Here is a 27,537-nt window from a genome sequence, read left to right as displayed (position 1 = left end):
ATGAATTTAATGTCATGTACAGACCTTAATTACCAAGATAAGTAATACTCGACAGTCCTTGGTAGTCAATTAAAATAGATTTTTGCGAGCGTCAATGGTCCTGAATCGTAACGTGATGGAGCCAATAGTGAAGAACATCCCAGAATTCAAAATTTTTTATTTTTGTTCGGTTCGGACGATAAGTTTTCATCCCGAGTGCATTTGTTCTGAATTGGATGGGAAAAAAACATTTCGAACGGAAAACAGAATTATTTTAACGTCTGGTTTTTTTGAGAAAAGGTCTCCTAAACAAATGGCCTTGATTATAAATATTTAAGGAATGGTAAATACATTAGCCTTAACTTGGTTGTTTTTCAAAGCTCAATGTTTTCCTACTTGCCTTTTTTTCACGTGAAATGGGGGCTATTGAATATATGTAATATACGATAAAAGTACTTCAGCTGATTGAAATTTTAAATTTCTTATCTTGGGCTGTGGATACAAACTTACTAATGACTCTTAAAATATAAAAATCGAGAACGAAATTTTTTTAGTGTTGCTTAGCTTTTCACTTTTCCGGAAACGACAGTCGAGATTGCAAAATTCAAGTGAAATACGAGCCAATTGTGATTAAAGCCTTGAACGACAGGAAGTCAAGATACTTTTTTTTCGTCACAACAATTTACATAACGTAAATATAATTCTTCTTGATGCCTTTCCCGGTGACACTGATGCCTTTCCCAATGCCTCCGTTGGTTAATACAGCAGTAAAAAATATTGTTCCAGTCAAAGCTTCAGGGAAATTTGCTTAACTTTTTAATTAGCGAAGTATAACTTGGTAACATTTCGTCTTTACAACACGATTGTTTTCTGCAACTACAAAACGTAAATATAATTCTTTTTGGTGCTTATCGGATACCACCGATGCCTTTTCCAATGCCTCCATTATTTATTAAAGCAGTGAAAGATATTTTTACAATCAACACTTTTGAAAAATTGCGTAACATTTTATTTAGCGAAGTAAACTGTTTACATTTCGGCTTTTCAACACGATTTGTTTTCTGCAACTATAAATGATCCGTCTCTATATGAAGTATTAAACTTATTTCACCGCTGACCACTCGTATTTCACACTGTTTTCCTTTGCCCGCTTGTCGCCCGTGATGTAGTAACTCCCAGGATAGATTGAGTTATTTAAGGGCTTTAGAATTGAAAACGAGTGCGAGTACGACTACGAGATTTCCCCGCCAGGAGTAGTGCGCATGCTTTACAACGTGACAGGTCACGCAAACTCTAAAAAAGTCGTAGCCGCCTCGTTACTAGCTACAAGTTTTTCTAGAAATCCCGTAGTCGCACTACGAGTTGAGAGGTAAGTCAAAATTCTCCTCTTTCCAGATAAGACTTTTTCAGGAATAAAAAAAAAGGCAGAGAATTGCAAAGAAAGTGTATTCAGTAAGGCCTGACATTTATTTGTGAAGTGTTCAGTTGATTCTGAAAAAGCTACGCTCTTGTGTGTTGCAACATGTTCTTCGAAAGTCACAAATTCGTCACGGCAGACGACGACTAAGAGGGACTAGTGCCACTCTACTCCCGGCCAAATCGTGCTCGTAATCAAATCTAAAGCTCTCTGTTGTAAAAGGATGAGGTCTTGTCGTGTCGCTTCAGTTGAACAAAGCAACAAACAAGAAAAGATGCCAAGTTCTTCTAATCAAGCAATCGTTTTCTTCGTCAACGGAAAAAAGGTTTGGAAAATAAATTTTTACTCATGTTATAGTACGTGACCAATACCTGGATGCAGACTATGAACGAGCTCAGTTGGGTGCAGTTCAAAAACAAATTATTTCAAGAATACTTAAGCTGTACATCTCTTCATATTCTGTTTAAAATCGAAACGATGAACGATAGATCAGTGGGGAAGGAGGTTGATCAACTGTAACTGTTTACGCTAAAATGCTAAAGTAAGTGCTCCACAAATCCAGTAATCATGGCTTTTTTTTTCAGCAAACCAGTGAAAGTCATTCCTGATTTTCCCCAGTCATTATAACGCCTTATTCCATTCATTATAATCCCACACTCCAGTGCTGAGCTCCCTGATCCACTTCTTCAGTCCATGGACATAATCTCTCGCTAAGATTTCGTTACAACAGAGAGACGATATTTTATTAGTATCATGACGCACTTTTCTCGAATAGAAACCGTAGGATTTGAAATCGGTATAGATGCCATCGTTAAGTCAGTTTTGATTATAGTTGTCTTATTCCTCGTTAGAATTCCATAAAACATCATTTGATTTTCTGCTCCTGTTATTTATATCTCAACTGACTGCGTGTGTCGGGCTGTGACTGTGTTGTTATATCAACATATGTTTTTTTTTCAGGTTGTGGAGCGCAATGCGCAGCCAGAAATGTCTTTGCTACAATACCTTCGAAATTATTGTATCCTTTGATTGCGAGTTCAGTTAATTGTTTTTGAGCTTTCGTGGCGCAAATTTGTTACCTCTTTGCTTGGAATTTTAAGAAGTTTTGAAGTTTTCCTTTTAGCCAAGTGTTGTGGTTCATTTAGCAAATTTAATGCATATTTTCTACAGAGTTTAGACATCTAGCCTCTCTTTTCGTAATTGGAATTTTTACAATGATTCTTACCGTTGTAACTTCAGAAAGGTTGTTATTTATAACAGATATTAAGACCTGAGGGAAAACAAAATTAACTGTTTCCCAGGAAACCAGACATTAAGTGATTTGTTGTACATCTAGCAGAGAACGAAAGCCGTGTTTATCTCAAGACGTTTCCTCCAGGTTTTAAGAGCTTAAAGGTGGTGACAAACCTAGCGATTTCATACGCCGATTGCGTTGATAGGCATAAATCGCCAGGTATGCCCGTTGCGATTCGCTGATTCGCTGATATCTGACATGCCAGATATCGGCCAATAAAATCACCAGGAATGTCGCCGGCCTGCTATTGCTATTGGCCTTAATGTCTCTTCAGTGGGTTTAACAGGCACTAAACTTGGATGTGGCGAAGGCGGCTGTGGAGCATGTACAGTCATGATCTCTAGATACGACCATAAAATGAAAAAAATCAAGTATCCTTTATATGAAATTGCAAGAATTTGAAATTAAAGAAAGTAAGCATTTGTTTATTATATAAGGAGACTCTTGAGAAGTGTTGCAGTTTCCACATCCTATAAGCCCCATTAGGGGTGCTTCTCTTAATTGACAGCAACAACACATTAACCCTTTCACTCCCACAAGTGACCAAGATAGATTTTCTCCTTACAATATCAAGACAATATCAAGCAGACAAGTGATGAGGATAAAGTAAAATAACAGATAAGACAATATAAGTTGATCCAATACCAAATTCTCCAAACTAATATCACCTGTCTGTATGTCAGACAGTAACACCTAGACTTGGGTGATCTTACTCAGCTGGTTGTCGTTTCAGCCGAGAAAATGTAATTTCAAGTTTGAAAAAATGCTTGCTTTTTTGCTGATAAGGGTTTTGTCATTCTACCATTCACACAAATGTCTACTCTCTTTTATGGTCTCTTATTATAAGTTGCGCTGACGGGAAATTTTCAGTGTGTTCTGTGTAAAAGACGTGATTTCTAACTGTGAGGATGTGTCAGGATTTCCCTTACGGGAAATTTCCAATCCAGGTAGTTGTTTTGCAAAATGATCTATTAATCAGTTTCTAGCTTTTGGTACCTTAACAATTGGCTCGGTTTTAACTATGGTGTAAAAGGCCATCAATGACACGGAGATCCTTTCAGCACTCGACTTCTAAGCTGGACACGTAGTCCGCTAGGCCGACCAACCCTTAATATCAAAGTAAAAAATTTTGTTTCAGTGCTGTAGAAGTACTAATTAAATTCACTTTAAGCCAGAGATTTTTCGGAAAAAAGTCAGACTTTAACCTTAAAAAGACATTTCTCAGCAAATGGCTGTTTGATGCCATTGTGTGCAGTCGATGGAATGGCTGTAACTACAGTGGAAGGAATTGGAAGCACCAAAACTGTCTTGCATCCTGTGCAGGTAAAAACAGGTTTGGCTTGTATGGCCAGTTTGGTAGGTCCCTCTGTTAACAATTTAAAAATTCAAAACAAATTTTGATGAGATCAGAACATGCTCAAGAACGATCATAATTTGGAAGGGACAAAGAAAATAATTTTTTTTCCCCTTCAGATTGTTTAGTTCAGTTTCTGGCTTCCATGTGGTTTCTCGCGAACACCACAGCTGATTTATTCAATGGTTTGACATGGTGTGACTGAAATTTAGAACTTTTAAGTTTGTAGTTGTCTGCTTTCTATTATGTACCCTAGGAACGGATCGCAAAGTCTCATGGTTCGCAGTGTGGATTTTGTACTCCGGGAATTGTGATGTCAATGTACACGTTGTTGAGGAACAACCCTTTGCCATCGTATAAAGAGATGGAAAGTGCATTTGAGGGTAAAAGCTTTACATTCTGTAATGCTCATAACGCGGACTTTTGAATTCTCCTGGATGAGAGAAAGGCACGAAGGAAGAGACAGGTTTTAGGCTGGTTTTGAAAATCAAACAGAATAAATCTGTAATAAGAACGTCGTCGCAATTATTCTTACTCAAATTTGTATCTGCAGGTAACTTATGTCGTTGCACTGGCTACAGACCAATTGTAGAGGGTTTTAAAACGTTCACAAAGGTTAGTGCTGGTCAATCATTTCACTCTGACGATCTTTTTCCTAGGGTCTCTCTTCCTACCCTCCCCTCCCTTTCCTAGGGCGAGAAGAAGAGAGTGCCCAAGAAGTACGTAAGCAGCGCCACAACGTCATACATTCACCCTAACAGTTCCCGTTTTCCATCCTGGAAAGTATATGACGAGAACGCACCACAATAAGTGAGATTTCTTCGCTATCTTTCGCATATAAAATTCTTTCCTGTGGATTATTTCTCGTCAGTTTGGTTATCGCCTTCAAATAATGAAAATAACAACAGCCAGGGAACTAGTCTGCCACGACTAAATAATCGATATCATCCTCTCCTGTTCAAAAGGTCTGGTTCCATACATTTTTTTTAAACGCACAGAAATTGCATTATTAAGAAACGTAAACCTTCGTCCATACCTTCTCGTCTGTTCCAGGAATGTTGCGGCAAAGGTGGAAACGGATGTTGCCTTGACAATAATTTAAATATTACCGGAGAAAATGTAGACAATGTAAGTTCAGATTTGAGTAAAGTGGGTAGGTTTTTACAGAAACTGGTGCTGCGTTGATGGGTGGGGGTGGGGGTGGGAAAAACCCTAAAAGCGCGTTTTGGTCGTCCGTGTTTTGGTAGTTCGCGTTTTGCTTGTCCCCGTTTTGGTCGCCCGCGTTTTTCTGCGCTTGTTTTTGCTTGTTTTAGCTTTGAATTATCATAGGCCCCTCGTGATATTTTTTTTGTTCTAATACTGACCGTTATGATTACTCTAGATTCGGTTTACGACACTCGATTGAAAAGCGCTGTAATGGATCTTCTGATGTTAAAAATTCACGACAAAAATGTGTTGGGTTCAGGAGAAAGAACGATTGGTTTTGTCTTAAAGAGTTTCTTGCATACTTACCAACTCTTCGCCCCTTATTTCATCTCTCAGGAGTCAACCAGTGGACTTGTCAAGCCTGAAGAGTTTACACCATACGATCCAACACAGGACGCGATCTTTCCACCAGAGCTGATGGTAAGCCAACTTGCAAAGCAGGTACAACTCCACTACGTGTTTCAGGCGAACGGAGGTAACTGCACAACACGCTCGGGTACACACTCCTCTTTTCGCACGCGATTCGCCTTTTAAACTTTCCTCGCGTTTGCCTCAAACATCAAACCCCTCTATCGGGCTATTTGTAAGCTTACGATGTCTCTTTTTGTTGTTGTTTCGTTTTTCTGTTGCTCTTTTTTTTTTTTTATAAATGGAAGCGCTTGAAATGCCAGATAGCCCTAAACAGGTGCGCATAAAGAAGAAAAAAGGCTCTTCAGTTTTTCTCGCAGAAAGAATCTTTCATACCACTGTGTTTTTATTGTTTTGTGTCTTATAAGCTTCCAGATGCTATCAAGCCAAGACGTTTGCACATTAAAGGAGACCTTGTTACTTGGATCAGACCCACAACTTTGGAGGAATTGTTGGAACTCAGAGCAAAATATCCGCAAGCTAAACTTGTGATTGGTAACACTGAAATAGGTAATAAACCTAACAACCTGAATAGAATTCTTCGTTGATATCGGTCTATATGCAAACTAGTTGAGGCAGCTGAATGACCGAGAAAGAAATCAGACGTTGTAAGGTTGAAATTTAAAGAAAGGTGTAGTATCAATTATACCAGGTTTATGTCGTCACCATACTGATATTTCTCCCCGTCAGTTTTCCCAACCTTTTCCGATTTTCGCCTTCATTTTGTGGTCGCGTATTTCTAAATATCAAAATTATTTCATATTTGCAGGAATTGAGGTAAAATTTAAAAATCAGAATTATCCAATCCTGATAGCTCCTACTCACATCCCGGAGTTGAATGCTTTCGAACACACTGCAGAGGGCATCAGGTTTGGTGCGTCTGTGACATTGTCTACCTTGGAGGAAGTTCTCAGTGAGGCTTGTCAGTTTATGCCAGGTATTTAAGAGAAACTTAATTTTATGCCCCTTCCACTAAAAGGGAACCTCTACTGTTCGAACCAAATTGTCTTTAACTTATCTCTGATGAAAATGTTAGTCGGCGTAATTGGGAGTAAAGTAGTTCGTGTGAGGAAATGCGCTTAGGTGAATATGAAGTTGTTCGCGTTTTGATTGGTCGATATGGTGATGATCGTTTTCGGACTCAGCTCATGCAAAGTAATTTGCTTAACATATTATGTAAAAAAGTTAGTCAGAAACCTTTGGTTACACGTCTGTATGGAATTTTTTCTTAAACGAATTGCTTGTATGAGGTGATAACATTGTTATTCTCATGAACTTGCACTTCCCGACCCACCCCACCCCCCCCCCCCCCGATGCTTTACCATTGGGCCTACAAAGAAAATTTGTAGTGAACGAGACGGTTCGGAACGTGACAAACGTCCTGCGTACTGCTAGGATCGCAATATCCTTATCATTTATTTTCTGCTCTATAGAATGCAAGACCAGATGGTTTACAACAATACTTCACATGCTCAAGTGGTTTGCTGGTCATCAGATTAGAAATGTTGGGGTGAGTATGCTGCTGATGTTTTCACATCTCGTCAGTAAACTCCGTTGGAGTGAACTGTTCTACGACTTTATCGATTCCTCTAACGATATTTCAGTCCACTTAAGAGAAACTAGACAGTTTTTAGATTCTTTAACCTGATAATACGTTAACCAGAGAGTAATCAAAACACTAATTTTTTATTCCATCTAAGCCGTCATCAGGCTTTCAAATCCGCCAAAACTCGACCTGAGACCCCCAAGCAGACGCTAAAGTAACACGCACGAGATCGTCTGTTCTTCTAATCTTACTTCTAAAACTGTTTTTCGTTTGTTTATTTTGTGTCAGGCCATAGGTGGAAATATCATGACCGCAAGTCCGATATCAGACCTAAATCCAGTTCTAATGGCGGCAAGATGTACTTTGATTTTGGCGAGTGCTGGAGGTATTGGTTATTGTAAACCTGCCTAATTTATATGCTTTTTTTTATTTATCTATCTATCTGTTCACTTCTGTCTTCTTAAAAAATCATAATTTGTTCTTATGTATTACAAACTTACAGGGAAAACAAGGTCGGTCAAATTGGATGAGAATTTCTTCACGGGATACAGAAAAACTATTTTAGGTTCAACCGAGGTGTTGGTCAACGTTCTGATTCCATTTTCGAAGGAGGTAATAAACTTCTATCAACAATATCTATATTTTCAGGAGTTTGAAATTAGAGCAACATCCGTTGCTTGTGCGCCCTCTGTTAGCACTGATCGCACTGATTGGTTTTGTTCCAGGAGAACAGTCCGATGAAAAAGGTTGTTCGTTAGCGGACAAGTTGTTATTTATCGCTTGAGGAGGGAGGGTGGGGGCGAGTGGAGATTTTTTGGGGGAGTGCGGGTGGAGGATTTTGGTAAGGGGGGGAGTGGAAAATTTTGGTGGGCGGGGTGAGTAGAGGATTTTGGTGGCGGGGGGGGGGGGGGCGACGGGGAGGATTTTGGTGGGGGGTTAGTGCAGGAGGGGGGATTACATGGCTTTCAGGGGAAACAGAAGGAGGATCAGTCGTCGCCCAACAAAGTATAAAGGAGGAATACAGAAAATATATGTATCTGCCCTATAATAATATTATCAGAGCCTTATGGGGGCATGAGGAAAATTTTGTCGTGACATAACCAGCATCCTCCGACCCACTGTCCCCCGCGGCGATAAATTATGACCGATCTCTTACAAAAAGTAACTTATGCACTTTTTTTAAAGTAAATAGCGCTCCTTTTTTTATGTTTCACTTTTTCAACTGTCATAAAAAGCAGCGTAATCTTAATGCCTGTTTCGTTACGTTTAACAGCGCGAACACATATTCGCTTTTAAACAAGCTCGCAGGCGAGAGGATGACATTGCCATAGTAAATACAGCCATGAGAGTGCAGTTTGAAAAGCAAACAAATGCAAGTTCATGGCAAATCATGGACTGCAGTTTCACTTTCGGAGGAATGGCTCCGACAACAGTAATGGCCTTGAGAACCATGAAGAGCTTAACTGGGAGGTAAGGACTGGGTTCCCTTAACACTTTGCTGTACCTTTTGCATTGATACTCATCAGTACCCAGGATGAAGAGAGGCTCTGTCGGGGTAAATTGTCTCGCCCGTACTCGCCTAAAACTCGGAACTCTGACCTTCACATCAGGAGTCCGCGGGTCAACCACGAGATCACCGCATCCTTTATAGCGTGCGCACCCTCATTTTCGCTGCAGGACGTGCGTTTCTCACCTCCTTACCCCCCACCCTCGCAGGTAGATTTGAGACGAATCGGGAAAAGTTTGCCGAGGGTCTGGCACTAGTACTTAGTGCCAGACCTCTTGCAGACCTTTGCTCCAGGCCTCATCCTTTCCCGCGGACGAAGAGAAGCTCGTGTTGAAGTGCCTATAGTTTGGGCTTGCTCGCAGGTTACATCACTCACCAATAATAAACCTTCCCTACTGTTATTCACGCACAGAACCTGGAATGAAAATATCGTACAAGAAGCTTGTCAGTTGTTAGCAGGAGATCTGCCGCTTGCACCCGGAGCACCCGGTGGTCAGGTCGAGTACAGGAGATCGCTCGCCTCAAGCTTTTTTTTCAAGTTCTATCTGAATGTCTCTCAGCAGCTTGGCCATGAAGAGGTCAGCACTCAGGATTTTATTTTATAACTAACCTTGATTCTTTATCACTAATCTTTATCACTGACCTTAAAGTGCTATAATGAACCATTATTCACCAAAGTGGAGGTGTCACGGCTCATCAAACATCCACAACTTTCACCGACGCTGAGGTTAATAATTGTTTTAGTATACACCACACATGTACCCAAAGAATTAGTTTGTTTCTCTTAATATACCGAAAAATGGTCGAAAATCACACTCTCGACGCGCGTTTTTGTCTCATCGGCTGTTCGGAGGTGAATAATGTTTACCTTTCACTTCCGAACTAGCCAATCAGCTCGCGCGGAAAGTATGTATCTATCTCGCACCAATCAGATCGCCGCATTAGGGTATGTATCTCGCACCAGTCAGAATTGCCGCATTAGGGTATTTATCTCGCACCAATCATATCATAGCATTTAAATATCCTGCACCAATCACAGCGTTTGGGTATTGTTTTCTTGTAAATGATGTCATGGATCAAAGAATGACATTAACCAGAAATTTTGGGCTCGATTAAGGTCGAGATATCCGGATATGAAGGGGACCGCAGTAAGCGTAGTCTCTTTCGAAATCGTTATTTGGTCTCGTCACGCAACGCACTCTCTCTCAAACGGGAAATCCAGGGCGTTGTGTGAGGAGACAAAAAAACTGCGAAGGAGACAACAGTAAGCGTAGCACCGATGGGTTTTATTTTAAATTAGAAGTATTTAGATTATAGAGACAGTAGATCACATAATATCTGTGTGAGTTCAGATAAATTGGGTTGTTTTCTGTCTTTCTGCGATATTTTCGTTTTTTGAAAGTAATGCTCTTTTCGGTGACAAAACTGAAAACATTAAGTACACAAACTGTCCCATCTCAACCCACCCAGCCAAAAAATAGCTCTTGCATGCTAGGCGTGCCTATGTTTAGTATCGATTTAGCTTAGTATTTGAGCAACTCCACACCTATCTCTCCTCTCCCCAATGACAATCAACTGATAACAAGTTAAGGTTAATGTTGGGTTAGGGGAGAGGTGGGTGCACAGTCACTATAGATACTGACATTGATCCAATTTTTACACATATGTTTTAATAGGAAATTCAGCCCGTCTTGGGCGATTTTGTACCCAAAAGCTATGGGACAGGAAGAAATTTTTTTCGCCGAGAAGATACCCGGAGCATACAGACTTTCCAGGTAAACAAAGGGTTGAATTCAATTTCTTGTTGTTTAAGAGTGTAGTTTGCAAGCCAAAGTCTGGGAATCATATGCCGGTATGACGTGTAATGGCAATGTACAGTAACCTATCAAAGTATGAGCCTCGTTCAACAACGTCTTTTTTCAGAGTTAGTGTAAACGTGCAAGAAGTAATCCTCAGAGCTCCGCGTCTAGGATTTAGATGGTATGCTGTGACTTAGATTGACAAACAGAGTTAGAAAATCGTTTTGAAAGTCTCGGCAAGTTGTCGATATTGTTGTTGTTTTTGTTTGTTTGTTTGTTTACATATCCAGACAAGTAAATATTTTCTATACTCCTCTCATTTACTCCCTCCGATTTTGGTTGATTCAGGAGGTGCCCGACGATCAGTTCGAGGATGATTTAGTTGGCAGGCCTGTGACTCACTTGGCAGCTGCCAAACACGCCACGGGGGAGGCAGTTTATTGTGATGACATTCCTCAATATGCAGGTACAGTTAACCCTGAGACCATAAAAAATATGGTTGGAATCCCTGTACCTGAATTAGTATGTGTAACGCGCCGTCAACAGGCTACAGAATCAAGTGTGCCGAATTTCCATTTCGCATTCTCTCTGGAATGAGTTTTTTTCTTCTATAACATTTTTGAATGGGATGAAAAGGTTGTGTAAAGCTTCTACAGCGAGTTCAGCCGTCCTGATAGAGAACACTATAGTAACTGATAAGTACAGCTCTATCGGACAACCCGCAAAATCCAGTGGATTTAAAGCACCAGAACATTTAGTTGAATGACTGAGCATCTATAAACACTAGAAAATCGATGTAAGCTATGTATGGCTGAAAACAATGTTTAGACCTTAACGTCAATCAGGGGTTACTTCAACAATCTTAGTCCCTTATGTTTTGCGAAATACGATTTTTCCTATTTACAAATAACTTTTTGCATAACCTCGATTTTACCATTCTTCGGTTTGTTCAGAAGTAGGTCATCGAACTTTCTGAGTAAGAAAGTATGTCATCTGTTTTGAGGTTCTGTCTTTTCACAGGAGAACTGTATTTGGGGATTGTTTGGAGCACACGTGCACATGCCAATATTGTGTAAGTACTTAAGAATTTTCTTCCTCGCTTCACACTTTTACTAAAACATCTGGTGATAGCATCTGTGAAAGTCTCTGAATGAAATCAGATTTCGTTAATCACTGGACAGATACGAAGCAAAGTGATGTTAAGTAACTGTAAGGTTGATAGAATTTTCAAGCAAAATAATCCCACATTTGCCTTTACTAGCCGCGGCTAGAGGTGAGGGGTATAAGATTGTCGGGTTGTATTGCCTTATAATTTATAACAAACCCAAACGGTTTGGGTTTGTTATAAATTGTTTTGTCAACTAATGCAGAAGTTAGGTTTAGTGTCAGGTTAGGGGAGGGGTAGGTGCGCATGCAGTTGCTCACATACTGACATTGATCCTTTTCCTTTTAGTTCTGTAGACCCGGGAGAAGCGTTATGTCTCCCAGGAGTGAAAGCGTACATTAGCGCAGAAGACGTCCCTGGAGATAACGTCACGAGGTATGCTGCAGATGATGAGGAGATTTTTGCAACAGACAAGGTGTGTATCTTACTCAATGATTTCACACGTATGATATAAATGCTCTAATAATGTATGGTTTTGTTTCTCAGGTGTCTTGCGTCGGACAAGTCATAGGGGCAATAGCTGCTGAAACTCAAGCCCAGGCCCAAAGAGCAGCCAAGATGGTAAAAGTAACATACAAAGACTTACCAAGAATACTGACCATTGAGGTGGGCGGCAACTTCAACATTGCTGGAAAGTTCTGTTTACAATTTTGTGTTACATCTCCACCATCATCAAACTTCTGAGACAGCGCTCAGCTCCTGAAGCACAAAAAAATAAACTTTAAGTTTCGTGGCTTATATTGAACTTTGAGGTGCTAATTATTGCCATTCGCCATTATGTGTGTATATAAGATGGCAATGCTTTGTCTCTGAAAGTGTTTAGATTGACTCTTGAAATCAGCCATTTTAGAAGCAGCACTATGTTAGCGGTTTTGAAATCTGAAAGATCTCGGCTTGAATCACCTTGTGACCACAACATCGTCACTAGCAATCACTCTTGGAAGAGTAATCACGACTTTAATCACTCTAACTACTGTTGTTATCACCCCCGACACCCCTTGGAAAGGTCATCACGATGATTGAGGAAATCATATCCGGACCGCGATCACGGGTTTGATATTTGATCACAATGAGATCACAGGATATTTTTACCAGGGCTTTTCTACTTAATTTGCCCGGGCGATCACAATGGACTAAGTACTAATATGACCACTTTCAGCTCATTCTTAGTAAAACTACCAAGTTCTTCGCGCCACTTTTCGAAACAAGTCATTAATCCTTAACTCGCTGTTTTACAGGAGGCTATAGCGGCAGATTCTTTTTACGATTGTGAACTGAGCATCGAGAAGGGAGACCTGGAAACTGGATTTGCTGAATCTGAACATCTTTTGGAAGGAGAGATGAGATTTGGAGGACAGGTAAGTTATTGAAGAGTTTTGGAATCAGGCTTAGACTTACGCTACAAAGCCTAATTGATCTCTAACCATGTCTAACTTTTACAGAAGTAGCTATAGATGTGTTTTTTCTAGGAACACTTCTATCTGGAGACGCAAGTTACAATCGCTGTTCCAAAGGGAGAAGATGGCGAGATGGAACTTTTTGTTTCCACACAAAACCCAACATTGACACAGGTATGTTGGAGAGATACTCAGTCTTTCTAAATCTCTCCTGCATATTTGCTGACAAGTATGGCAATACAATTCATCTCAGGAAAAAATTGCTAGGCATGTTGATGTATGATCAAACAGCCAATTTTATGTGAAATGGGAGTAGCATGTTACTACATCGGCTGGTTGTGTTTTAGCAGAGAACAATGTTTAAAAGAACGACGGTAAAAAACTGATTCTAATCGCTAGATACACAAATAATAACTTACTTAAGTTAACCTAACCTAAATAACGTGGACAACGGAACATATTTATACTGCTACTTACATAACGTAACGTAATGGAAGGTGGTCACAATAAATTCTTCATAATCAACACTAAGTTGGGTGCTGTTTGCAATCAACACCACAGATTATCCATGAAGAAAATCATCCTACTTTCATACTCTATACCAGCCGCACAAGCGAGAGGTTTATGTAACCTTCTCTTTGTGTATCTGTAGAAACTTGCTGCAAGAGCTCTTGGAGTTCCGCACAACAGAGTTGTGGTGCGAACCAAACGACTGGGTAAGTTTCTTTGCATTTCCTTGAATCGCGAAGTCTTTAATTGCGAAACATCTTTCATCCATCACCATCTCTATGAGGTCGGTGAAAGCCGATTAGGCAACACACCAACCACTTACAAAATGCCAAAGTACAAATCACATGCTACAATAATAACTACATTACAGAATAAAAAATTAACTCTTCAAATCGACACGCTCTTATTAAGCTAATAAACTAAGGTAATTTTACACTCGACGAGAGTAATATCAGGGATATCAGGAAGGAGCTGATTCCAGTCTCTAGCAGTTCTTGGGAAAAAGGAAAATTTGAACACGTCCTTCTCAAGGTGAAGTTCAAGAAGGTTAAGCTAATGGCTGCTCCTGGTTCGTTGACAGTCGACAATCTCGACCCCGAGTCGCGAATCGGCATACCATTGGATTGGCTAGTACAACAAACAAATAGAAAACAGGCAAAAAAAGAAAACGGGCTTCGATTCCAGCTCTGAGAACTTGACAAACTGAAATGTGCAGTTGTCTTTGTTCGTGAAGGTGCTTTTGCTCCCGTAGGTGGTGCCTTTGGTGGCAAAGAATCACGGAACTGTTTTCTGACAAACGCAGTCGCTGTTGCTGCTGCAAGGTAAGTGTTCCTTTACTTTCAGTACAAACCGGCATTTAAATGTGTCGTTACCTCTGTTGGAATTTCAAGTTGATAAAACCACAATTTGGATCCATTCAAAGGTTCAGAGAGAGGTAACAAAACTGTTCGTATATATCGCATTCATTCTAAATAATTTTTTTTCTGACACGGTAAACTTGAGTGTCTAGGAAGTTATCCTAGTTTGAGGAAGGCCCCTGAATTCTTTTCTCATCTTTTTTAAAGAACTGGTAAACCTGTTAGATGCATGCTTGATCGAGATGAAGACATGAAGAGCACTGGAACGCGGCATCCTTTCTTAGCGAAGTACAAGGTAGCTATTATAAGTATATTTTTAAAATTGTCTAGCTAAAAGGTTTCAATATTGAGAAATCGTTCCCCGAAGACGCATGTACATAGGTGCTAGCAAATGGTTTTAAACGTTCCCATTTCCCAAACACGTTCATGCCCTACGATAGACCTTTGTCAAGAAGAATACTTCTTTAAATATGATATTGTTTGTAACTGATTTTCAACGTGAAAATGGAGAATTTAAACTACGCCCGATAGTTATATGTTTACGTTTTTCCTTCTCTAGTTGAGTTTTACATTCGATGGAAAGGTAAAGTCTTGTGTTCCCATTTCCCAACACATTCATGCCTTACGATAGATCTTTGTCAAGAAGAATACTTCTTTGAGCATGAAATGGTTTGTAATTGATTTTTAACATGAAAATGGAGAATTTTAAACTATGCCCGAGAATTATATGTTTACGTTTTTCTTGTCCTAGGTGGGTTTTACATTCGATGGAAAAATAAAGTCTTATGACGTCAAGTTGTACAATAATGCTGGAAACACACTGGATGTTTCTGAAATGGTAGGACTGATTTGTTTTTGGACTCTGCACAGACACTTAATGGAACTCTAGGTAGAGTCTGCGCGTTGCAATGGACAATCCATGAACTCTAATGTGATCCCATTAAGGCGTTGCCATTTAGCGGTTTTTTTTTAAGAAACTCGTGAGATAATTAGCATATCAAACTTTGTGTTTAATTTTTGGTAGACAATGGCACTGGATTACCTTCCTTTTATGGGCATTTTACTTGTTTACAGCTTAGAGGCTCTATTGTTTCTAGAACAAAGGTTTGAAAGAACCGACGCTTTGCCAATTTCCGAGCGCGAGATTCAAAATATTCGTTGACTACCAGATGTTGACAAGAAGACGGTTAGAATATCGTGAAATGTTATGAATTTCCGAGTTCCATTTTTTTCCGAAGAAGTCGGTGATAAACTCTAATGGCCTTTCAAAAATTAAAATTTGTTTCATTTGTTCAGATGAGAACCCGACACGTTTGGGGTATGTTGCAACAGGTCATAAACTCTCTCTATGTGATTTAACAACGTAGAGATCGGTGGGTAGACTAATCAATGACTCATTTATTGTTATCAGACTAACGGGTTTGTAACTCTGCTGGCTTTTCATATCCACTTTGCCAGGTCATGAAAAGATCAATGTACCATATGGCAAACTGCTACCTCATTCCAAACATTCGTGGGGTTGGCCGCCTCTGTAAAACTAACATTGCATCAACCACAGGGTTCAGGGGCTTTGGTGTTCCACAGGTAAGACATTGAAAAAAACTTGCTTTTGAAGTATGTACAAAACAAACGGTAGAATGTCTTAAATAAGACCAAGAAATCGAATCGACCGTTCAGAGCAATTTTCAGTTTAAGGTCGAAAGTAATATATACGAGACTAGTTTTGTTTCACTTCGCTCTGTGATTGGTCAAGGAAACTCGCGCAACTCTCCCAACCAATCAGATGCAAAATTAAAATCATCACGACTTGGTCGCTCGCGTTTTCCCGCGCTTTTGGCAATTTGGTTGTTTTTCCTCTGGGTTCTCATTGGTTCGTAAAGGTATTTCCTCTCTTCTGATTGGCCGTTGTGATTACATTGGTTTTGGTTTTACGTCACTCAACCAAAAAGCGCTCTATTCTCCTTAACTAGTATTGAATATGATTAAAGATTGGTAAAGTCCTGTAAACAACCTTCGAACATCAAGAGACATCAATCGCCACTGGTTTCGCTCATGCTTATTTTTTCAATTGTCCACTGATGAAAAAGAGAAATTGATAAACTGTTCTGATGGCTAACGATTTTGTTTGCAGAGTATGTTGTTTTGTGAGTCACTGATTTCTGACATTGCAACCATCTGTGGTATTTCCCAAAGAGAGGTCAGTTGTGTGTCCTAACCGTTGATCAAATAGACATTAAATTTATTTAGAGCGATGTAGCAATGATTGTTCTTACATTAGAAGGCTTGTTAGACTTACCGTACTCGAATAAAGAACAAAAACGTGAGAAACTGTCTGATCAGGATTGATCGTTATGTGGAATTCCTTCTATACCCCATTCCACCCTATTCGGTCAAACAGATGGAAACGATTTAGGAATTTTAATTAAATTAAATTAATTTCATTTTGAGCTACCGACAAACTGTTTTAAGTAGAGAAGTGATTTTTACTTAAGAAAAAGATGTACCGACTGAAGTAAGAACTTATCAATATAACGACACACGAGAATCAACAAAGAGTAGAAGGTTTGGTATTCGGTGAGGATCACGTGTTGTTTTGTTCAAATCTTTGAAAATCGCATAATGAGTCACCTTTCGTTTCACCAACAGGTGCGGGAACTGAATTTTTACACAGAAGGAGATTTAACTCACATTAACCAAGAATTGACGAATTGCCAGCTTCAGCGAGTATGGAATGAACTAGTAGAGAAATGCGAGTACGAGAAACGGAGAAAACTCGTCCAATCCTTTAACAGGTAACGTCTGAAACTATTTTCACCCATCTCGCTTTTTCGTGCTTTGGTTAGGCGGGCTAGCACAAACGATTCACGATATTCTTTCCAATCCTGAAATGTAAAAAAGTTATTACCTTTTTAAACAAAATTTATACTGATTTAAGGGAAAATCGATGGAGGAAACGTGGAATTTCGTTGATACCCACTATGCTCGGTATTGGAGTTGCTTTACGCGCCAAAAATCAGGTATGAAATCTGCATTGAAAGCTTCCGTCAACAACTTTTCCTCAGTTAATCGCCTCGTATCAACAGTATGTGATTTTTTTTATATTCAGGCTGGAGCTCTGGTGCATGTTTACACAGATGGATCAGTTCTTTTAACTCATGGCGGAACAGAAATGGGCCAAGGACTACACACCAAAATGGTGCAGGTGAGATGTTTGTCAGTCTGATGAGCTGTTCCTGTTTATGACTTCATGTCGCTGAAACGACAAGTACAGTGAGGTTATACAAAACGTGACGACATGAACTCAAATTTCAACTTTCCTATGTTATATTTTTGCAGGTAGCAGCTAGATGTTTAAGTATTCCAGCATCCAAAATCATAATAAGTGAAACAAGTACAAACACAGTTCCTAATACTACCCAGACAGGAAGTTCTGCCTCCTCTGATCTCAACGGCATGGCGGTTAAAGTAAGAATTGTCAACACCTTTGTCGCGCAAGAGCGCTTTTTTCGTGAGATCTGTACATATAGAATTACTGAAAACTGAAAGATTCGATAGAAACAATCACAGCTCAGGGAGCGGATAGAAACTCAAAGGAACGACAGGTAAAAGTACAGTGCCTGGAGTGAAGAAAAACGCGAGCAACGGAGTCACGATGGGTTTTTTTTTCATTCGATCAGCCGCGAGAGTTACGTGCGTTTCCTGGACCAACTTTGAGCGTCGTAAAGCAAAACCAACCGTTAAACGCTCATATAACAATTTGTTTAATTGTGCAACATACATCTAGCTTTCCTTTTTCTCGTATCTTTCCCGCCATCGACGTACAGGTTATGCCCTACCCTAAAGAAACTTTCGACCAAAAGAGTGTAAGGTTGAGGGGGAGGGGTGGGGGAGAATGGAAAATAAATGACACACTCAAGGGGTTGATGAAGTTTCCACCAAAGAAAGGACTTACAACCTATTGACAAGCAGAAAAAAAATTGAATGAGTAAAAGGATGGACAAAGCATCAGTACGCTTGCTAATGTCGTTTGCAGAATGCTTGTGACCAAATACTGGACAGACTCAAGCCTTATCAGATGGAGGATCCCAAGGGAAAGTGGGAGGACTGGGTACACGCGGCCTACTTTGACCGCGTGAACCTCTCTGCAAGTGGGTTTTACAAGTAAGGATAATAATTACAGTCTAAGCTATGTCAAGTATATACTTTCCACAATGTGCCCCCCCCCCCCCCCCATCCATAAAGTTCTGTTTTGGGGTTCAGAGTCTTTTTTGCCTTTTTTCTTCCCCTCCCCTCCCCTCCCCTGCCCCACCACTCCCACAATCTCTTACGTAAGGTTCCTAATTCGTGCTCTTTTTGTTTTTAAAAATAAAAATTCCCTCTGTTTTTTTGCTAACTCAATGACGATTTTCTAAGTTAAGCCGATTTTAATGAAAGTTTGTGCTGATATTGATTCGAGGTCATTTTTTTAAATCTTACAGAGTGCCCGATCTCAATTACGATTGGAAAAATAATTCAGGGCGTTTGTACAATTATTACACTTATGGCGCTGCCTGTTCTGAAGTGGAAATCGATTGTCTAACAGGAGATCATCAAGTGGGTGACGTCTTACTCGCATCGCTATTGCAAGTCTTTTCGAACTAAATAATGTAACTAAGCACCTTATACGTGAACGTCTGCCTAGATCTTTTACACTATTTGGCGGCCTTAGAAGATATAGGTATTAGAGGTATTAGACAGGGTCGCAACTTAAAAAAGGGAAAGCAAAATTCCAAATCTCGGACTGTTAAACATGTTTCAATTCTCTCGAGAACTAAGGAAACTGCACCTGTCAAAAAAATTACATAACTTGCTTTTCTTCAAACAAACCTTTTGAGCTGGGAGGAGACGCGTAAGTTAACAAAGGTCGTAGCCATACTTCAGAGTGCTCGTCTGTGCGCAGTCTCTCTATTTAACCCCAGTCACTTTTAACAAATAAAACATTTTTGAGTTGATTTGACAATCATCTCTAACTTCAAACTATTCGCTCAATACTTGTAACGCTTTTTTGGGGTGAATTTGTGTGAACAGGTTCTTCGCACAGACATTGTGATGGATGTCGGTACCAGTCTCAATCCAGCTATCGACATCGGCCAGGTCAGTAACCTTATCCCATCATACCCTGCGAGGACGTTATTTGTATCAATATATTTCACTTCGGTGTTATTTATTTAATTAGAATCGTAAATGCCTTTACTCTAAGTCACTCTTAGCTGGCGGAGATGTTCGTCTGACTTCCGGTAAGTTACTTACTACCGGTGATTCGCAATTGAAATGGCCAATCAAAATGCACGGAAATGTTACGTGTCAAGCAAAACCATTGCAATTCCTGATAGTTTCATCAATCTGTTGAAAGCTGACTTAATCTTTTATATCAAAGTCTGCAATTATCTGTTACTCTTGCACTTCCTCATGTCATAAATGTTTTGGTTATGTCCTCAGATCGAAGGCGCTTTTGTTCAGGGACTCGGCATGCTTACGCTAGAGGAATTACGATGTTCTCAGAATGGCACCCTATGGACGACAGGGCCAGGGACCTACAAGATTCCTGGATTTGCAGACATTCCGGTAGAGTTCAATGTCCATCTTCTTCAGAAAGCTCCAAACGACATGGCCATTTATTCTTCGAAGGTATTTTACACACTCAAGGGCTTATATTTTAAGGGGAATTGCACCGCGTTCGCCCCCTATCGAGTTCGCCCCTTCGAGTTCGCCCCTTCGAGTTCGCCCCTACCTTATGCCGTGTTCGCCCCCACACTTTTCGAGTTCGACCCCATCAAGTCGAGTTCGCCCCTTGATTGAGTGATATCCAGATGAGTTGATTTGTGACGAAGGCACTAGCAGAATGTGCCAAATGTCACGTCAGCGACGACCATTTTGAATTTCGGAAATTGCGTGAACCTGCTTGGGAACTGGGTTGACGGAATCAACTAAATACTATGCGTGGGATCTGGGAATACCAGAAATAACTGTATAAACTGAACTTGTGATAAAGAGAACCACACTTAATCAAAACAACATTGCTTAACTTATTATTCAGACTGGAAAAGATGCAAACCAACCTCGGTTTATCTAACGAACACGAAATGTTCGGTAGATAAACTTGGTTCTAACTTGTTTGCAATGTTCGATAGCAACTAATTTAGACATGACTCAATCTGGGGGCGAACTCGACTTGGTGGGGGTCGAACTCGAAAAGTGTGGGGGCGAACACGGTATAAGGTAGGGGCGAACTCGAAGGGGCGAACTCGATAGGGGGCGAAAGCGGCGGATACCTTTTAAGGGTACTCTATTTTTTCAATGATGATCGACCGATCGACAGTGACTGCCTTACTGACTCACTCATTAACTGACTCACTCATTAACTGACTCACTGACTGACTCATTGACAGTCAGACTGATTTACTTACTGACCCACCGCTTGAGTCCCTGACAGACTGGCTGCTGGACTTGACCAATTGACTGTCTGACCGACCAACAAAGTGATTGTCTGTTTACCTTTCTGTCTGTCTGACTGACTGTCTGACTGACCAACTAACCGGCTAACTGACCAATCATGAATAAAGGGGGTACGTTTCTTAAGAAACTGTGGTGCTGCATCAGTAGGAGAGAATAACAGGGTAATTTAGTATTATAAACTGAGTTGATAACGTAAATTGGCCACCTTCAGAGCGATTGGGCTAACGCTCGAAACGTCGGCTTTTAAACTCTTTACGGTGGCCAATTTACACTATCAACTCAGTTAATAATACTAAATCACCCTATTATTCTCTCCTACCGACGCAGCACCACGTTTGTCTTGTCACTGGACCTGTTGAACGGATGCAAGATTATTGGAGCTGGAATAAATCACATTTTAAACCAAACTGGTAAACAATAGAGTCTCGTATTTAATTTCAGGGCGTTGGAGAACCTTCTTTGTTTTTAGCTGCATCTGTATTCTTCGCCATTAAAGAGGCCATCACCGACGCCAGGTGAGACTTATCTCCTAAATTCTGCAGCAAAGTGAGGCGAAGCGTAACATTAATAAATATGTTAGAGCTCCAAATTCTCAGGCTAGGGCAACAATTTTTAGCTCTAGTTTTAACAATCATAAGGAAATTGGCTGACCGAAAGGGCATGAGTTGCGCTAGCATGTTGACGTCCTGACCGAGGCAAAGTTAAAGATTAAAGTGTAAATTAATTTCATCGTTTTTTCTTCACAGACGTGAATCAGGTATTGAAGGGATTTTCAGACTGGACAGTCCTGCCACCAGTGAGCGCATCAGAATGGCTTGTATTGACCAGTTGACACAACAGGTAACAAAGTCACAGCTGCATGCTTGTTTTCTTCTCTTGTGTTGTGCGTAACAACTATACAAGCGCTGTCTATTGTTCCTGATTGTTCTTGATTTCATTTCTTAATTTTATTTTCTCAGTTTACCGCCGTTGCGGATCCCAGCGTGAAGGACTTTAATGTGTACCCATGAAGAAACCAAAGCTAAAAAGCTGATGTTGTAACAGGAGAATTTTGATCGCAACAACGAAATTGATATCATTCAATTATTTAATAATAAAAGAGCTTTGCAAATATTAAAATTTTTTTTTTCGAAAGTTTTAGACCACAATTCATTCCCAAGACTTCCTAATTCAATTAAATGTTCTCTTGGCATCTTTTCCTGCATTTTACTCTTATTATTATCAAAATCAAGTAGAAAAGCTTTGTCCCTTATATGCTCACCCTGACCTAATAGTTGAACACTAATGACCTCAAATAAAGATTTTTCTTATCTTAGTCTCTTATTTATTCATTTTTTTTCAAAGAAATCACGAGTCATAAACTTTTTTTAGTACATCATACAATAAATAAGGGGGAAGGGGGTGAAATTCAACGTTCAGAGGTGAACCCCCGCCCCTCGCAAAAAAAAAAAAACAAAACAAAACCGAAGAAAACAAAACGAACAAAACGAACAAAACAAACTTGGGTAATACCCAGAATTAATTAACATCAGAAACTGACTTGCTGGTTTGGTCTTCTACTTTTCTGTCCCATGACAGAATATATAATGATCCCTTCATTACAGTCGTTTCCTCAGAGAGATTAATAATCCAAAAACAGGCAAACATCCCAAGAAGATGCGTTAAATCGCTCGAAAAATGAATCTTGGAAATCATGATACCCATGCCCAGGATCTATCGGAGTAGAGCGTTCACGTCCAGAAATCTCTCCTACTGGATATCTCTTAAAACATTTCATTTCTTTCGAGAAGTTGATGGACCCATCATGGAAGGCAATAACTTTTTTGAGTCGTATTTAAATATCCCGACTAGCGACTAAATACAGGAATGGCTCCAACCTGTGATTGGATGATAAAAATAGTTAAAGTTAATAAGTTATATCTCAACTCCTTGCTCATGGGTATTGTTAACCGCGTGTCTCAAAGCGGAACAATGAAATATCAATGTGAAAACGCCGATGAGTCAAACAAGAAATGGCTACTTACATAACGAAGAGAAGGCAGAGTCTATCTTGTTCAGCGAGGTCGTTCAGCGATATTCCGGCGATAAAAAGTCATTCGCTGATAAACTCTGCTGACAAAACTCATTAAGTCAGTTTAGGCGGACGACCAGAGACTGGAGCCATTCGTGTATTTAACCTCAGACAGGAATGGCTCCAATTCATGCGTATACTAATTTTTTTTCGTTCTGACTAGATAATTTATTCACTGAAAGAGCTATTTATTAAGTTCTTCTTATGTTGAAGTCTACAGTGCTTACAAATGAAGCTCTCTTTTATCACTACAGGGCCACATAGGTTCTAAGTCTTAAAATAATGCAGCAACTGCATGTCACGTTTGGAAAATCACGCAATGTTGCGTGACGCTGCGACCGATGTTTTTAATTTACAGCATGCTCTGGTAGAGAAATATGGCTTAGCCGCAATGGAAGGAGTTTTTTTCGTGGAAAACTGATTTCCTAGGTTATTGTTCACATGAAGGACAAATCCATTCATCGGGCACTTCATCTGTTATTGCACAACATATAATGGAAGAAAGTCACGGATTGATTTTGCTTGGTAATTTCTAACAACTCCACTAGACCTAAAAAGGAAAAAAAAACAAAACAAACCAAAAAAACGTCTTACCAGTCAAACTAGTGGCAGTAGCTCTCGCACTGAATCGTGTCGAAGTACCTTGACTGTTTTCAGTGATGGAACAAGAAAGAGTACAATGATTTTATAAAACTTGTTCTAAAATTAGTGAAGGCTATTCATCACATGACGCTGTATTGGGATGGGTATATCTCGTTTGCTATTGTATTACACTACTGTTTTAGACAAGGTATTTATACCACTCAAATTTAATAAAGAATGAGTAGAACTTAAACCACATTTTCTGTAAAGTACATGAGCCATCCTAACTTAATTTGCCAACTGCTTTCCAGAAATCATCTGTAAAAAACCGCTTCAATTTTTCAAATTTGAAAATTTTTAGCTAAAACCGTGGCTCCCAAATATATTTCTCACCTTGCCTAAAAAATTTTCAAAAGAAATTTTCAAAATTTTCAAAACTTTACCTATTCCTGCTCGTTCTTCCTTGGCAGATTGTTTCAAAAACTGTATAATAAAACAATTACTTAATCAATTTTTTATATAATATTAAGGGCGTGAAAATGTTTGGCTCTCGGTTCTGATCTCGAGTCAAATATTTCCTTGTCTGGCTCTTCCACTCAGTCATTAAATAAATAACATTAGAAGATGAGACATCATAGTCAATATTGCATCCTCGTTTATTAACCCTCACCCCACCCCTCAGGATGGAGTATGGGACTTTTCAGTTGCGCCCCAGCAGTTGTACCTAAAGGGCACAAGTTTACCAACACTGCATCTAACTAAGTCTGGCGAATAGTTTAAAACTTCAGAATAGATTAGTTTAAGTCTATTTTTATCGGAATATTGAAAGTCACTATTACTGATAGCGAATCGCAGTACAAATTATTTTCAATCCTAAAACTCTGAAAGGTTGAATTCATGCTTGAGTGCATCAGAAATTATTACTTAAGTGTGGAGTTCAGTGGATTGATTTTAAGAGTCTCTTGAGAGTTAACCGAACTCTGTTTTTCCAATCTACCAATCATTTTGTTGAGTGCGTGACTGCTGGACAGTAAATTATTTCACTTAGAAACAGTACAGCCTAAATACATTGTCTTGAAAAGTTTAGAATTATAAATGTACCTCAATGTCTGTATGTACACGGTATGTCCATATTAAAGGAGATATGAGACTTTTTTTAAACCGACAAGAAAGGTGATGTTCTTGAAAGCTTCATGGTAGGATCCTTATAAAACGAGTGCACATTACAAAGAGCGTCCGCACGCTTTGAAAATTCCGTGGTCTTGACTTTCTGTGATGTTTTTTCTTCTACATTATTAACAAGTAATAACACGATTTCATTTGCAATTTGATGTAATAAGTAAATTGTAAATTTTGCTGTCTTTTAACAATTTATCTCGTGCTTATTAACTCCTAACTGTACTCGGAATCATGTTAGTACTAATACATATATCTTAATAGAAATTTTGGTGTTTAGTATCGCTGACGAGTAAAACAAAAGTACAACGAGTAAAAATGCTCAGCGATCTTATACACCAAAACTTCTAACAAGTTATTTTTTATTCAACTGCTTTTTTTTCTGCTCATTTCTCATAAGGCAGGAAAAGCAAAGCGTAGCGCACGCAACCGACTGGTTTTTTTACAGTACCAAATAACTAAATGTCCAAATAACCGAAAAATACCGCAGGATATTTGAACTCTACTTTGTGCAGTTGGATAATAATAACAGGTAAGTGTAACATGTCATCAATCTCAAGCACCACCATAAGTCAATTGACACAAGGAAGGCTGAAAGACTGCCGGCATTTAGTTTTTAGAAGTTCTCTATGTGAAGGGCATTTTGCAAGGGTGATCTTTAGACTCATCAAAGCGCCCATCCACAAATTCCCAGAGATTTGCTGTCATCCAAATAGCCAAGGGAACCAGGTTAGTTATCGCAACCAATATGTGTCTTTTCCATCTCTTGCGCCAAATGGCCATAACTGCTATATTCTGAAAGCGAGTCTGGATGGCCAAGGATACGCCGGTGAAAAACCATTCAATAACCAGCGGAACTGAGGTATGAATTGCAAATTTCTGAAGCAGCTTTAGCAATGACGTGTTTCGTAAGTAAATGAATTGGTATACGTACAACAATCCGTTGACACACACAATAGCAGTTGATTCAGACAACATGCTTATGATAACGATATCAGCCATTAGTCTCTCACGGCGAGGAGTGCGTAAACTTCCCAATGGAGCTGATCTTCTTTTCAAGATCACATGACAAATATGATCAATGAAGACCATGGTGCTTCGTTCTAAAACTTCTACCACCCCGTGGATTATTCCAAGAACAGCGATGAGTTTGAGGTTGTCAAGGTCAGCCTGCATTATTCGAAACATGATCGCTGACCCAAAATACCACGGCACTAACAAGACGTAGGAGTATCCCGGATGAACAATTTTCTTCAAGCGTTGAGTGCAAAGTCGTGAGGTTACCTTAAAGACAACTCCAAAGAGAGGTGAGAAGAGTGCAATAAGGAGTTTTCCATTTTCAGTTTGTTTGTTGTACATTGGATAAATAAACCTTGCTATAAACATGGCAAGAAAAAAAGTGGCGCAGTAGGGTGTCGTCAATTTTATAAATAAAGTCGCTCTCCTCGACAGTTTCCGGAAGTGATTTGTTAGAAGATAAACTTGGCAACATATGCTAATTTGAAATATAACATAGAGAGGAATCTTCTGAGTGAAAGGAAGCTTGGAATGAGATATTCTAAAGATTTGAAGTACAACACGATACACTGTATCAACACAGAACAGGACAAAAGGAACAAGAATGAGTTTTCTTTTCACACCCTTTAACTGATACGGTCGAAAAAGAAAAAGCATTCCTACAAAGAACCACATGTAAAGAAAGGCATCACATATCAAGTCAGACAATATTCTGATCCACTGTATTTTAACTGGGATTGTCTCCTTCGGTTGAAATTGGCAGTTACGTGTCGTTTCGTACGAGACATAAGAGATCACGATGTAAAAAAGGCCAAAGATGGTAGGTGTTAAAAGTGAAATTAATGCGCCGATGTACATTGATTGACAAACTGTGCGAAGAATGGATGGTCTGAATTGCTTCCATGCCATTTCGTCATCTTCATTTTGCTGATCGTCTCCATCTTCATCTGGTGAGCTCGCGTCAATGACCCGATATCTAACCCGAAAGTTCCCTACTGACAAGAGATCATGATCGTCGTCCGATGGCGGTGAATATTCCTGATAAATAGGTTTATCAACGGGCTGACAATTCCACTCTCGACCCTCACTGCTTAAGCTATCGTTAAATCCAACGGTCTCCACTTCAGGCCCATCAGGGTCGTAATGCTCTGTCACGCCGCGTGTGAAGCTGAATAAAACACGAGCAAAAACTTCAATCAGCAAATTGTTAGTCATTGTCCGCGTTACAGAGTCTTCGAGCGCACACTTGAGATCTTTGATACCGAATGAACATGTTTCGAATAAGCTCCAGTTTTTTATTATAATGTTTTGAAAGTGAAAGTGCTCACAAAGAAGAAACAATACTCCCGCCATCTGTTAGCGGAAGTTTTGACTACTTCACCTGTCTAATGAAAGTTTAAGAAAAAAGATGTTGACGATCAACGTTATGAGTTATATGTATATTTCTATCGTCTGAATTTTAAACAAATCGTCATAAAGAGGTGGTCAGAATGAATACTTCGGCTCGCAGACATATAATTAACATGTTATGAATAAACTCTAGTTATTTTAGTATGAAGTTTGAAAATGCAAGTGCCAATAAAGCAAAAATCATCCAGCCCTGTCAAATTCGTCGGTTTTTTGTGATATGGGAACAAAATTTAAGCCTTTAGTTCCCATATCACAAAAAACCGACGAATTTTCAGTTAAGCAAGACGTTGAAAAATTCCTTCGCCGCGTTCAGTTGAAAGCCTTTTTTCATGACAAAGAGGATGATT

The 27,537-nt window shown here is 39.6% G+C and overlaps 2 protein-coding genes across 8 annotated transcripts; one reads left to right on the top strand and one right to left on the bottom strand.

Moving 5' to 3' along the window:
* The first annotated feature begins 1,108 nt into the window (after positions 1 to 1,108).
* Positions 1,109 to 22,249, top strand: LOC149043206 (xanthine dehydrogenase/oxidase-like). Of its 7 annotated transcripts, none has more exons than XM_089212353.1 (41): positions 1,109 to 1,348; positions 1,645 to 1,721; positions 2,357 to 2,414; positions 2,965 to 3,061; positions 3,905 to 4,013; positions 4,301 to 4,427; positions 4,598 to 4,659; positions 5,098 to 5,172; positions 5,587 to 5,670; positions 6,027 to 6,168; positions 6,428 to 6,595; positions 7,092 to 7,168; positions 7,493 to 7,589; positions 7,707 to 7,816; positions 8,478 to 8,674; positions 9,124 to 9,289; positions 10,388 to 10,486; positions 10,859 to 10,976; positions 11,531 to 11,582; positions 11,964 to 12,090; positions 12,162 to 12,281; positions 12,914 to 13,033; positions 13,145 to 13,246; positions 13,725 to 13,788; positions 14,334 to 14,403; positions 14,647 to 14,734; positions 14,999 to 15,022; positions 15,191 to 15,277; positions 15,898 to 16,023; positions 16,571 to 16,636; positions 17,086 to 17,231; positions 17,375 to 17,456; positions 17,546 to 17,641; positions 17,776 to 17,904; positions 18,473 to 18,600; positions 18,918 to 19,032; positions 19,507 to 19,572; positions 19,918 to 20,106; positions 21,376 to 21,449; positions 21,681 to 21,774; positions 21,894 to 22,249. In XM_089212353.1, the coding sequence occupies exons 2-41, from the start codon at positions 1,671 to 1,673 to the stop codon at positions 21,942 to 21,944; spliced, it is 4,053 nt and encodes a 1,350-aa protein (XP_089068479.1). In that variant the 5' UTR covers positions 1,109 to 1,348; positions 1,645 to 1,670; the 3' UTR covers positions 21,945 to 22,249. The 7 variants fall into 7 exon arrangements, with proteins under 7 accessions (XP_089068479.1, XP_089068481.1, XP_089068475.1 ...); XM_089212349.1 differs by having other exon boundaries at positions 1,110 to 1,348; positions 1,619 to 1,721; XM_089212351.1 differs by having other exon boundaries at positions 1,110 to 1,348; positions 1,516 to 1,721.
* Positions 22,250 to 25,262: 3,013 nt separating this feature from the next.
* LOC149043205 (uncharacterized) lies at positions 25,263 to 26,995 on the bottom strand. Its single transcript, XM_089212348.1, has one exon. The coding sequence runs from the start codon at positions 26,993 to 26,995 to the stop codon at positions 25,391 to 25,393; it is 1,605 nt and encodes a 534-aa protein (XP_089068474.1). The 3' UTR covers positions 25,263 to 25,390.
* Between the last annotated feature and the right edge of the window lie 542 nt (positions 26,996 to 27,537).

This window comes from Pocillopora damicornis, chromosome 7 (genome assembly GCF_964200805.1).
Source record: "Pocillopora damicornis chromosome 7, jaPocDami1.2, whole genome shotgun sequence".
NCBI classification, from domain to species: Eukaryota; Metazoa; Cnidaria; class Anthozoa; order Scleractinia; family Pocilloporidae; genus Pocillopora; species Pocillopora damicornis.
This window is presented reverse-complemented; position numbering and strand designations above follow the sequence as displayed.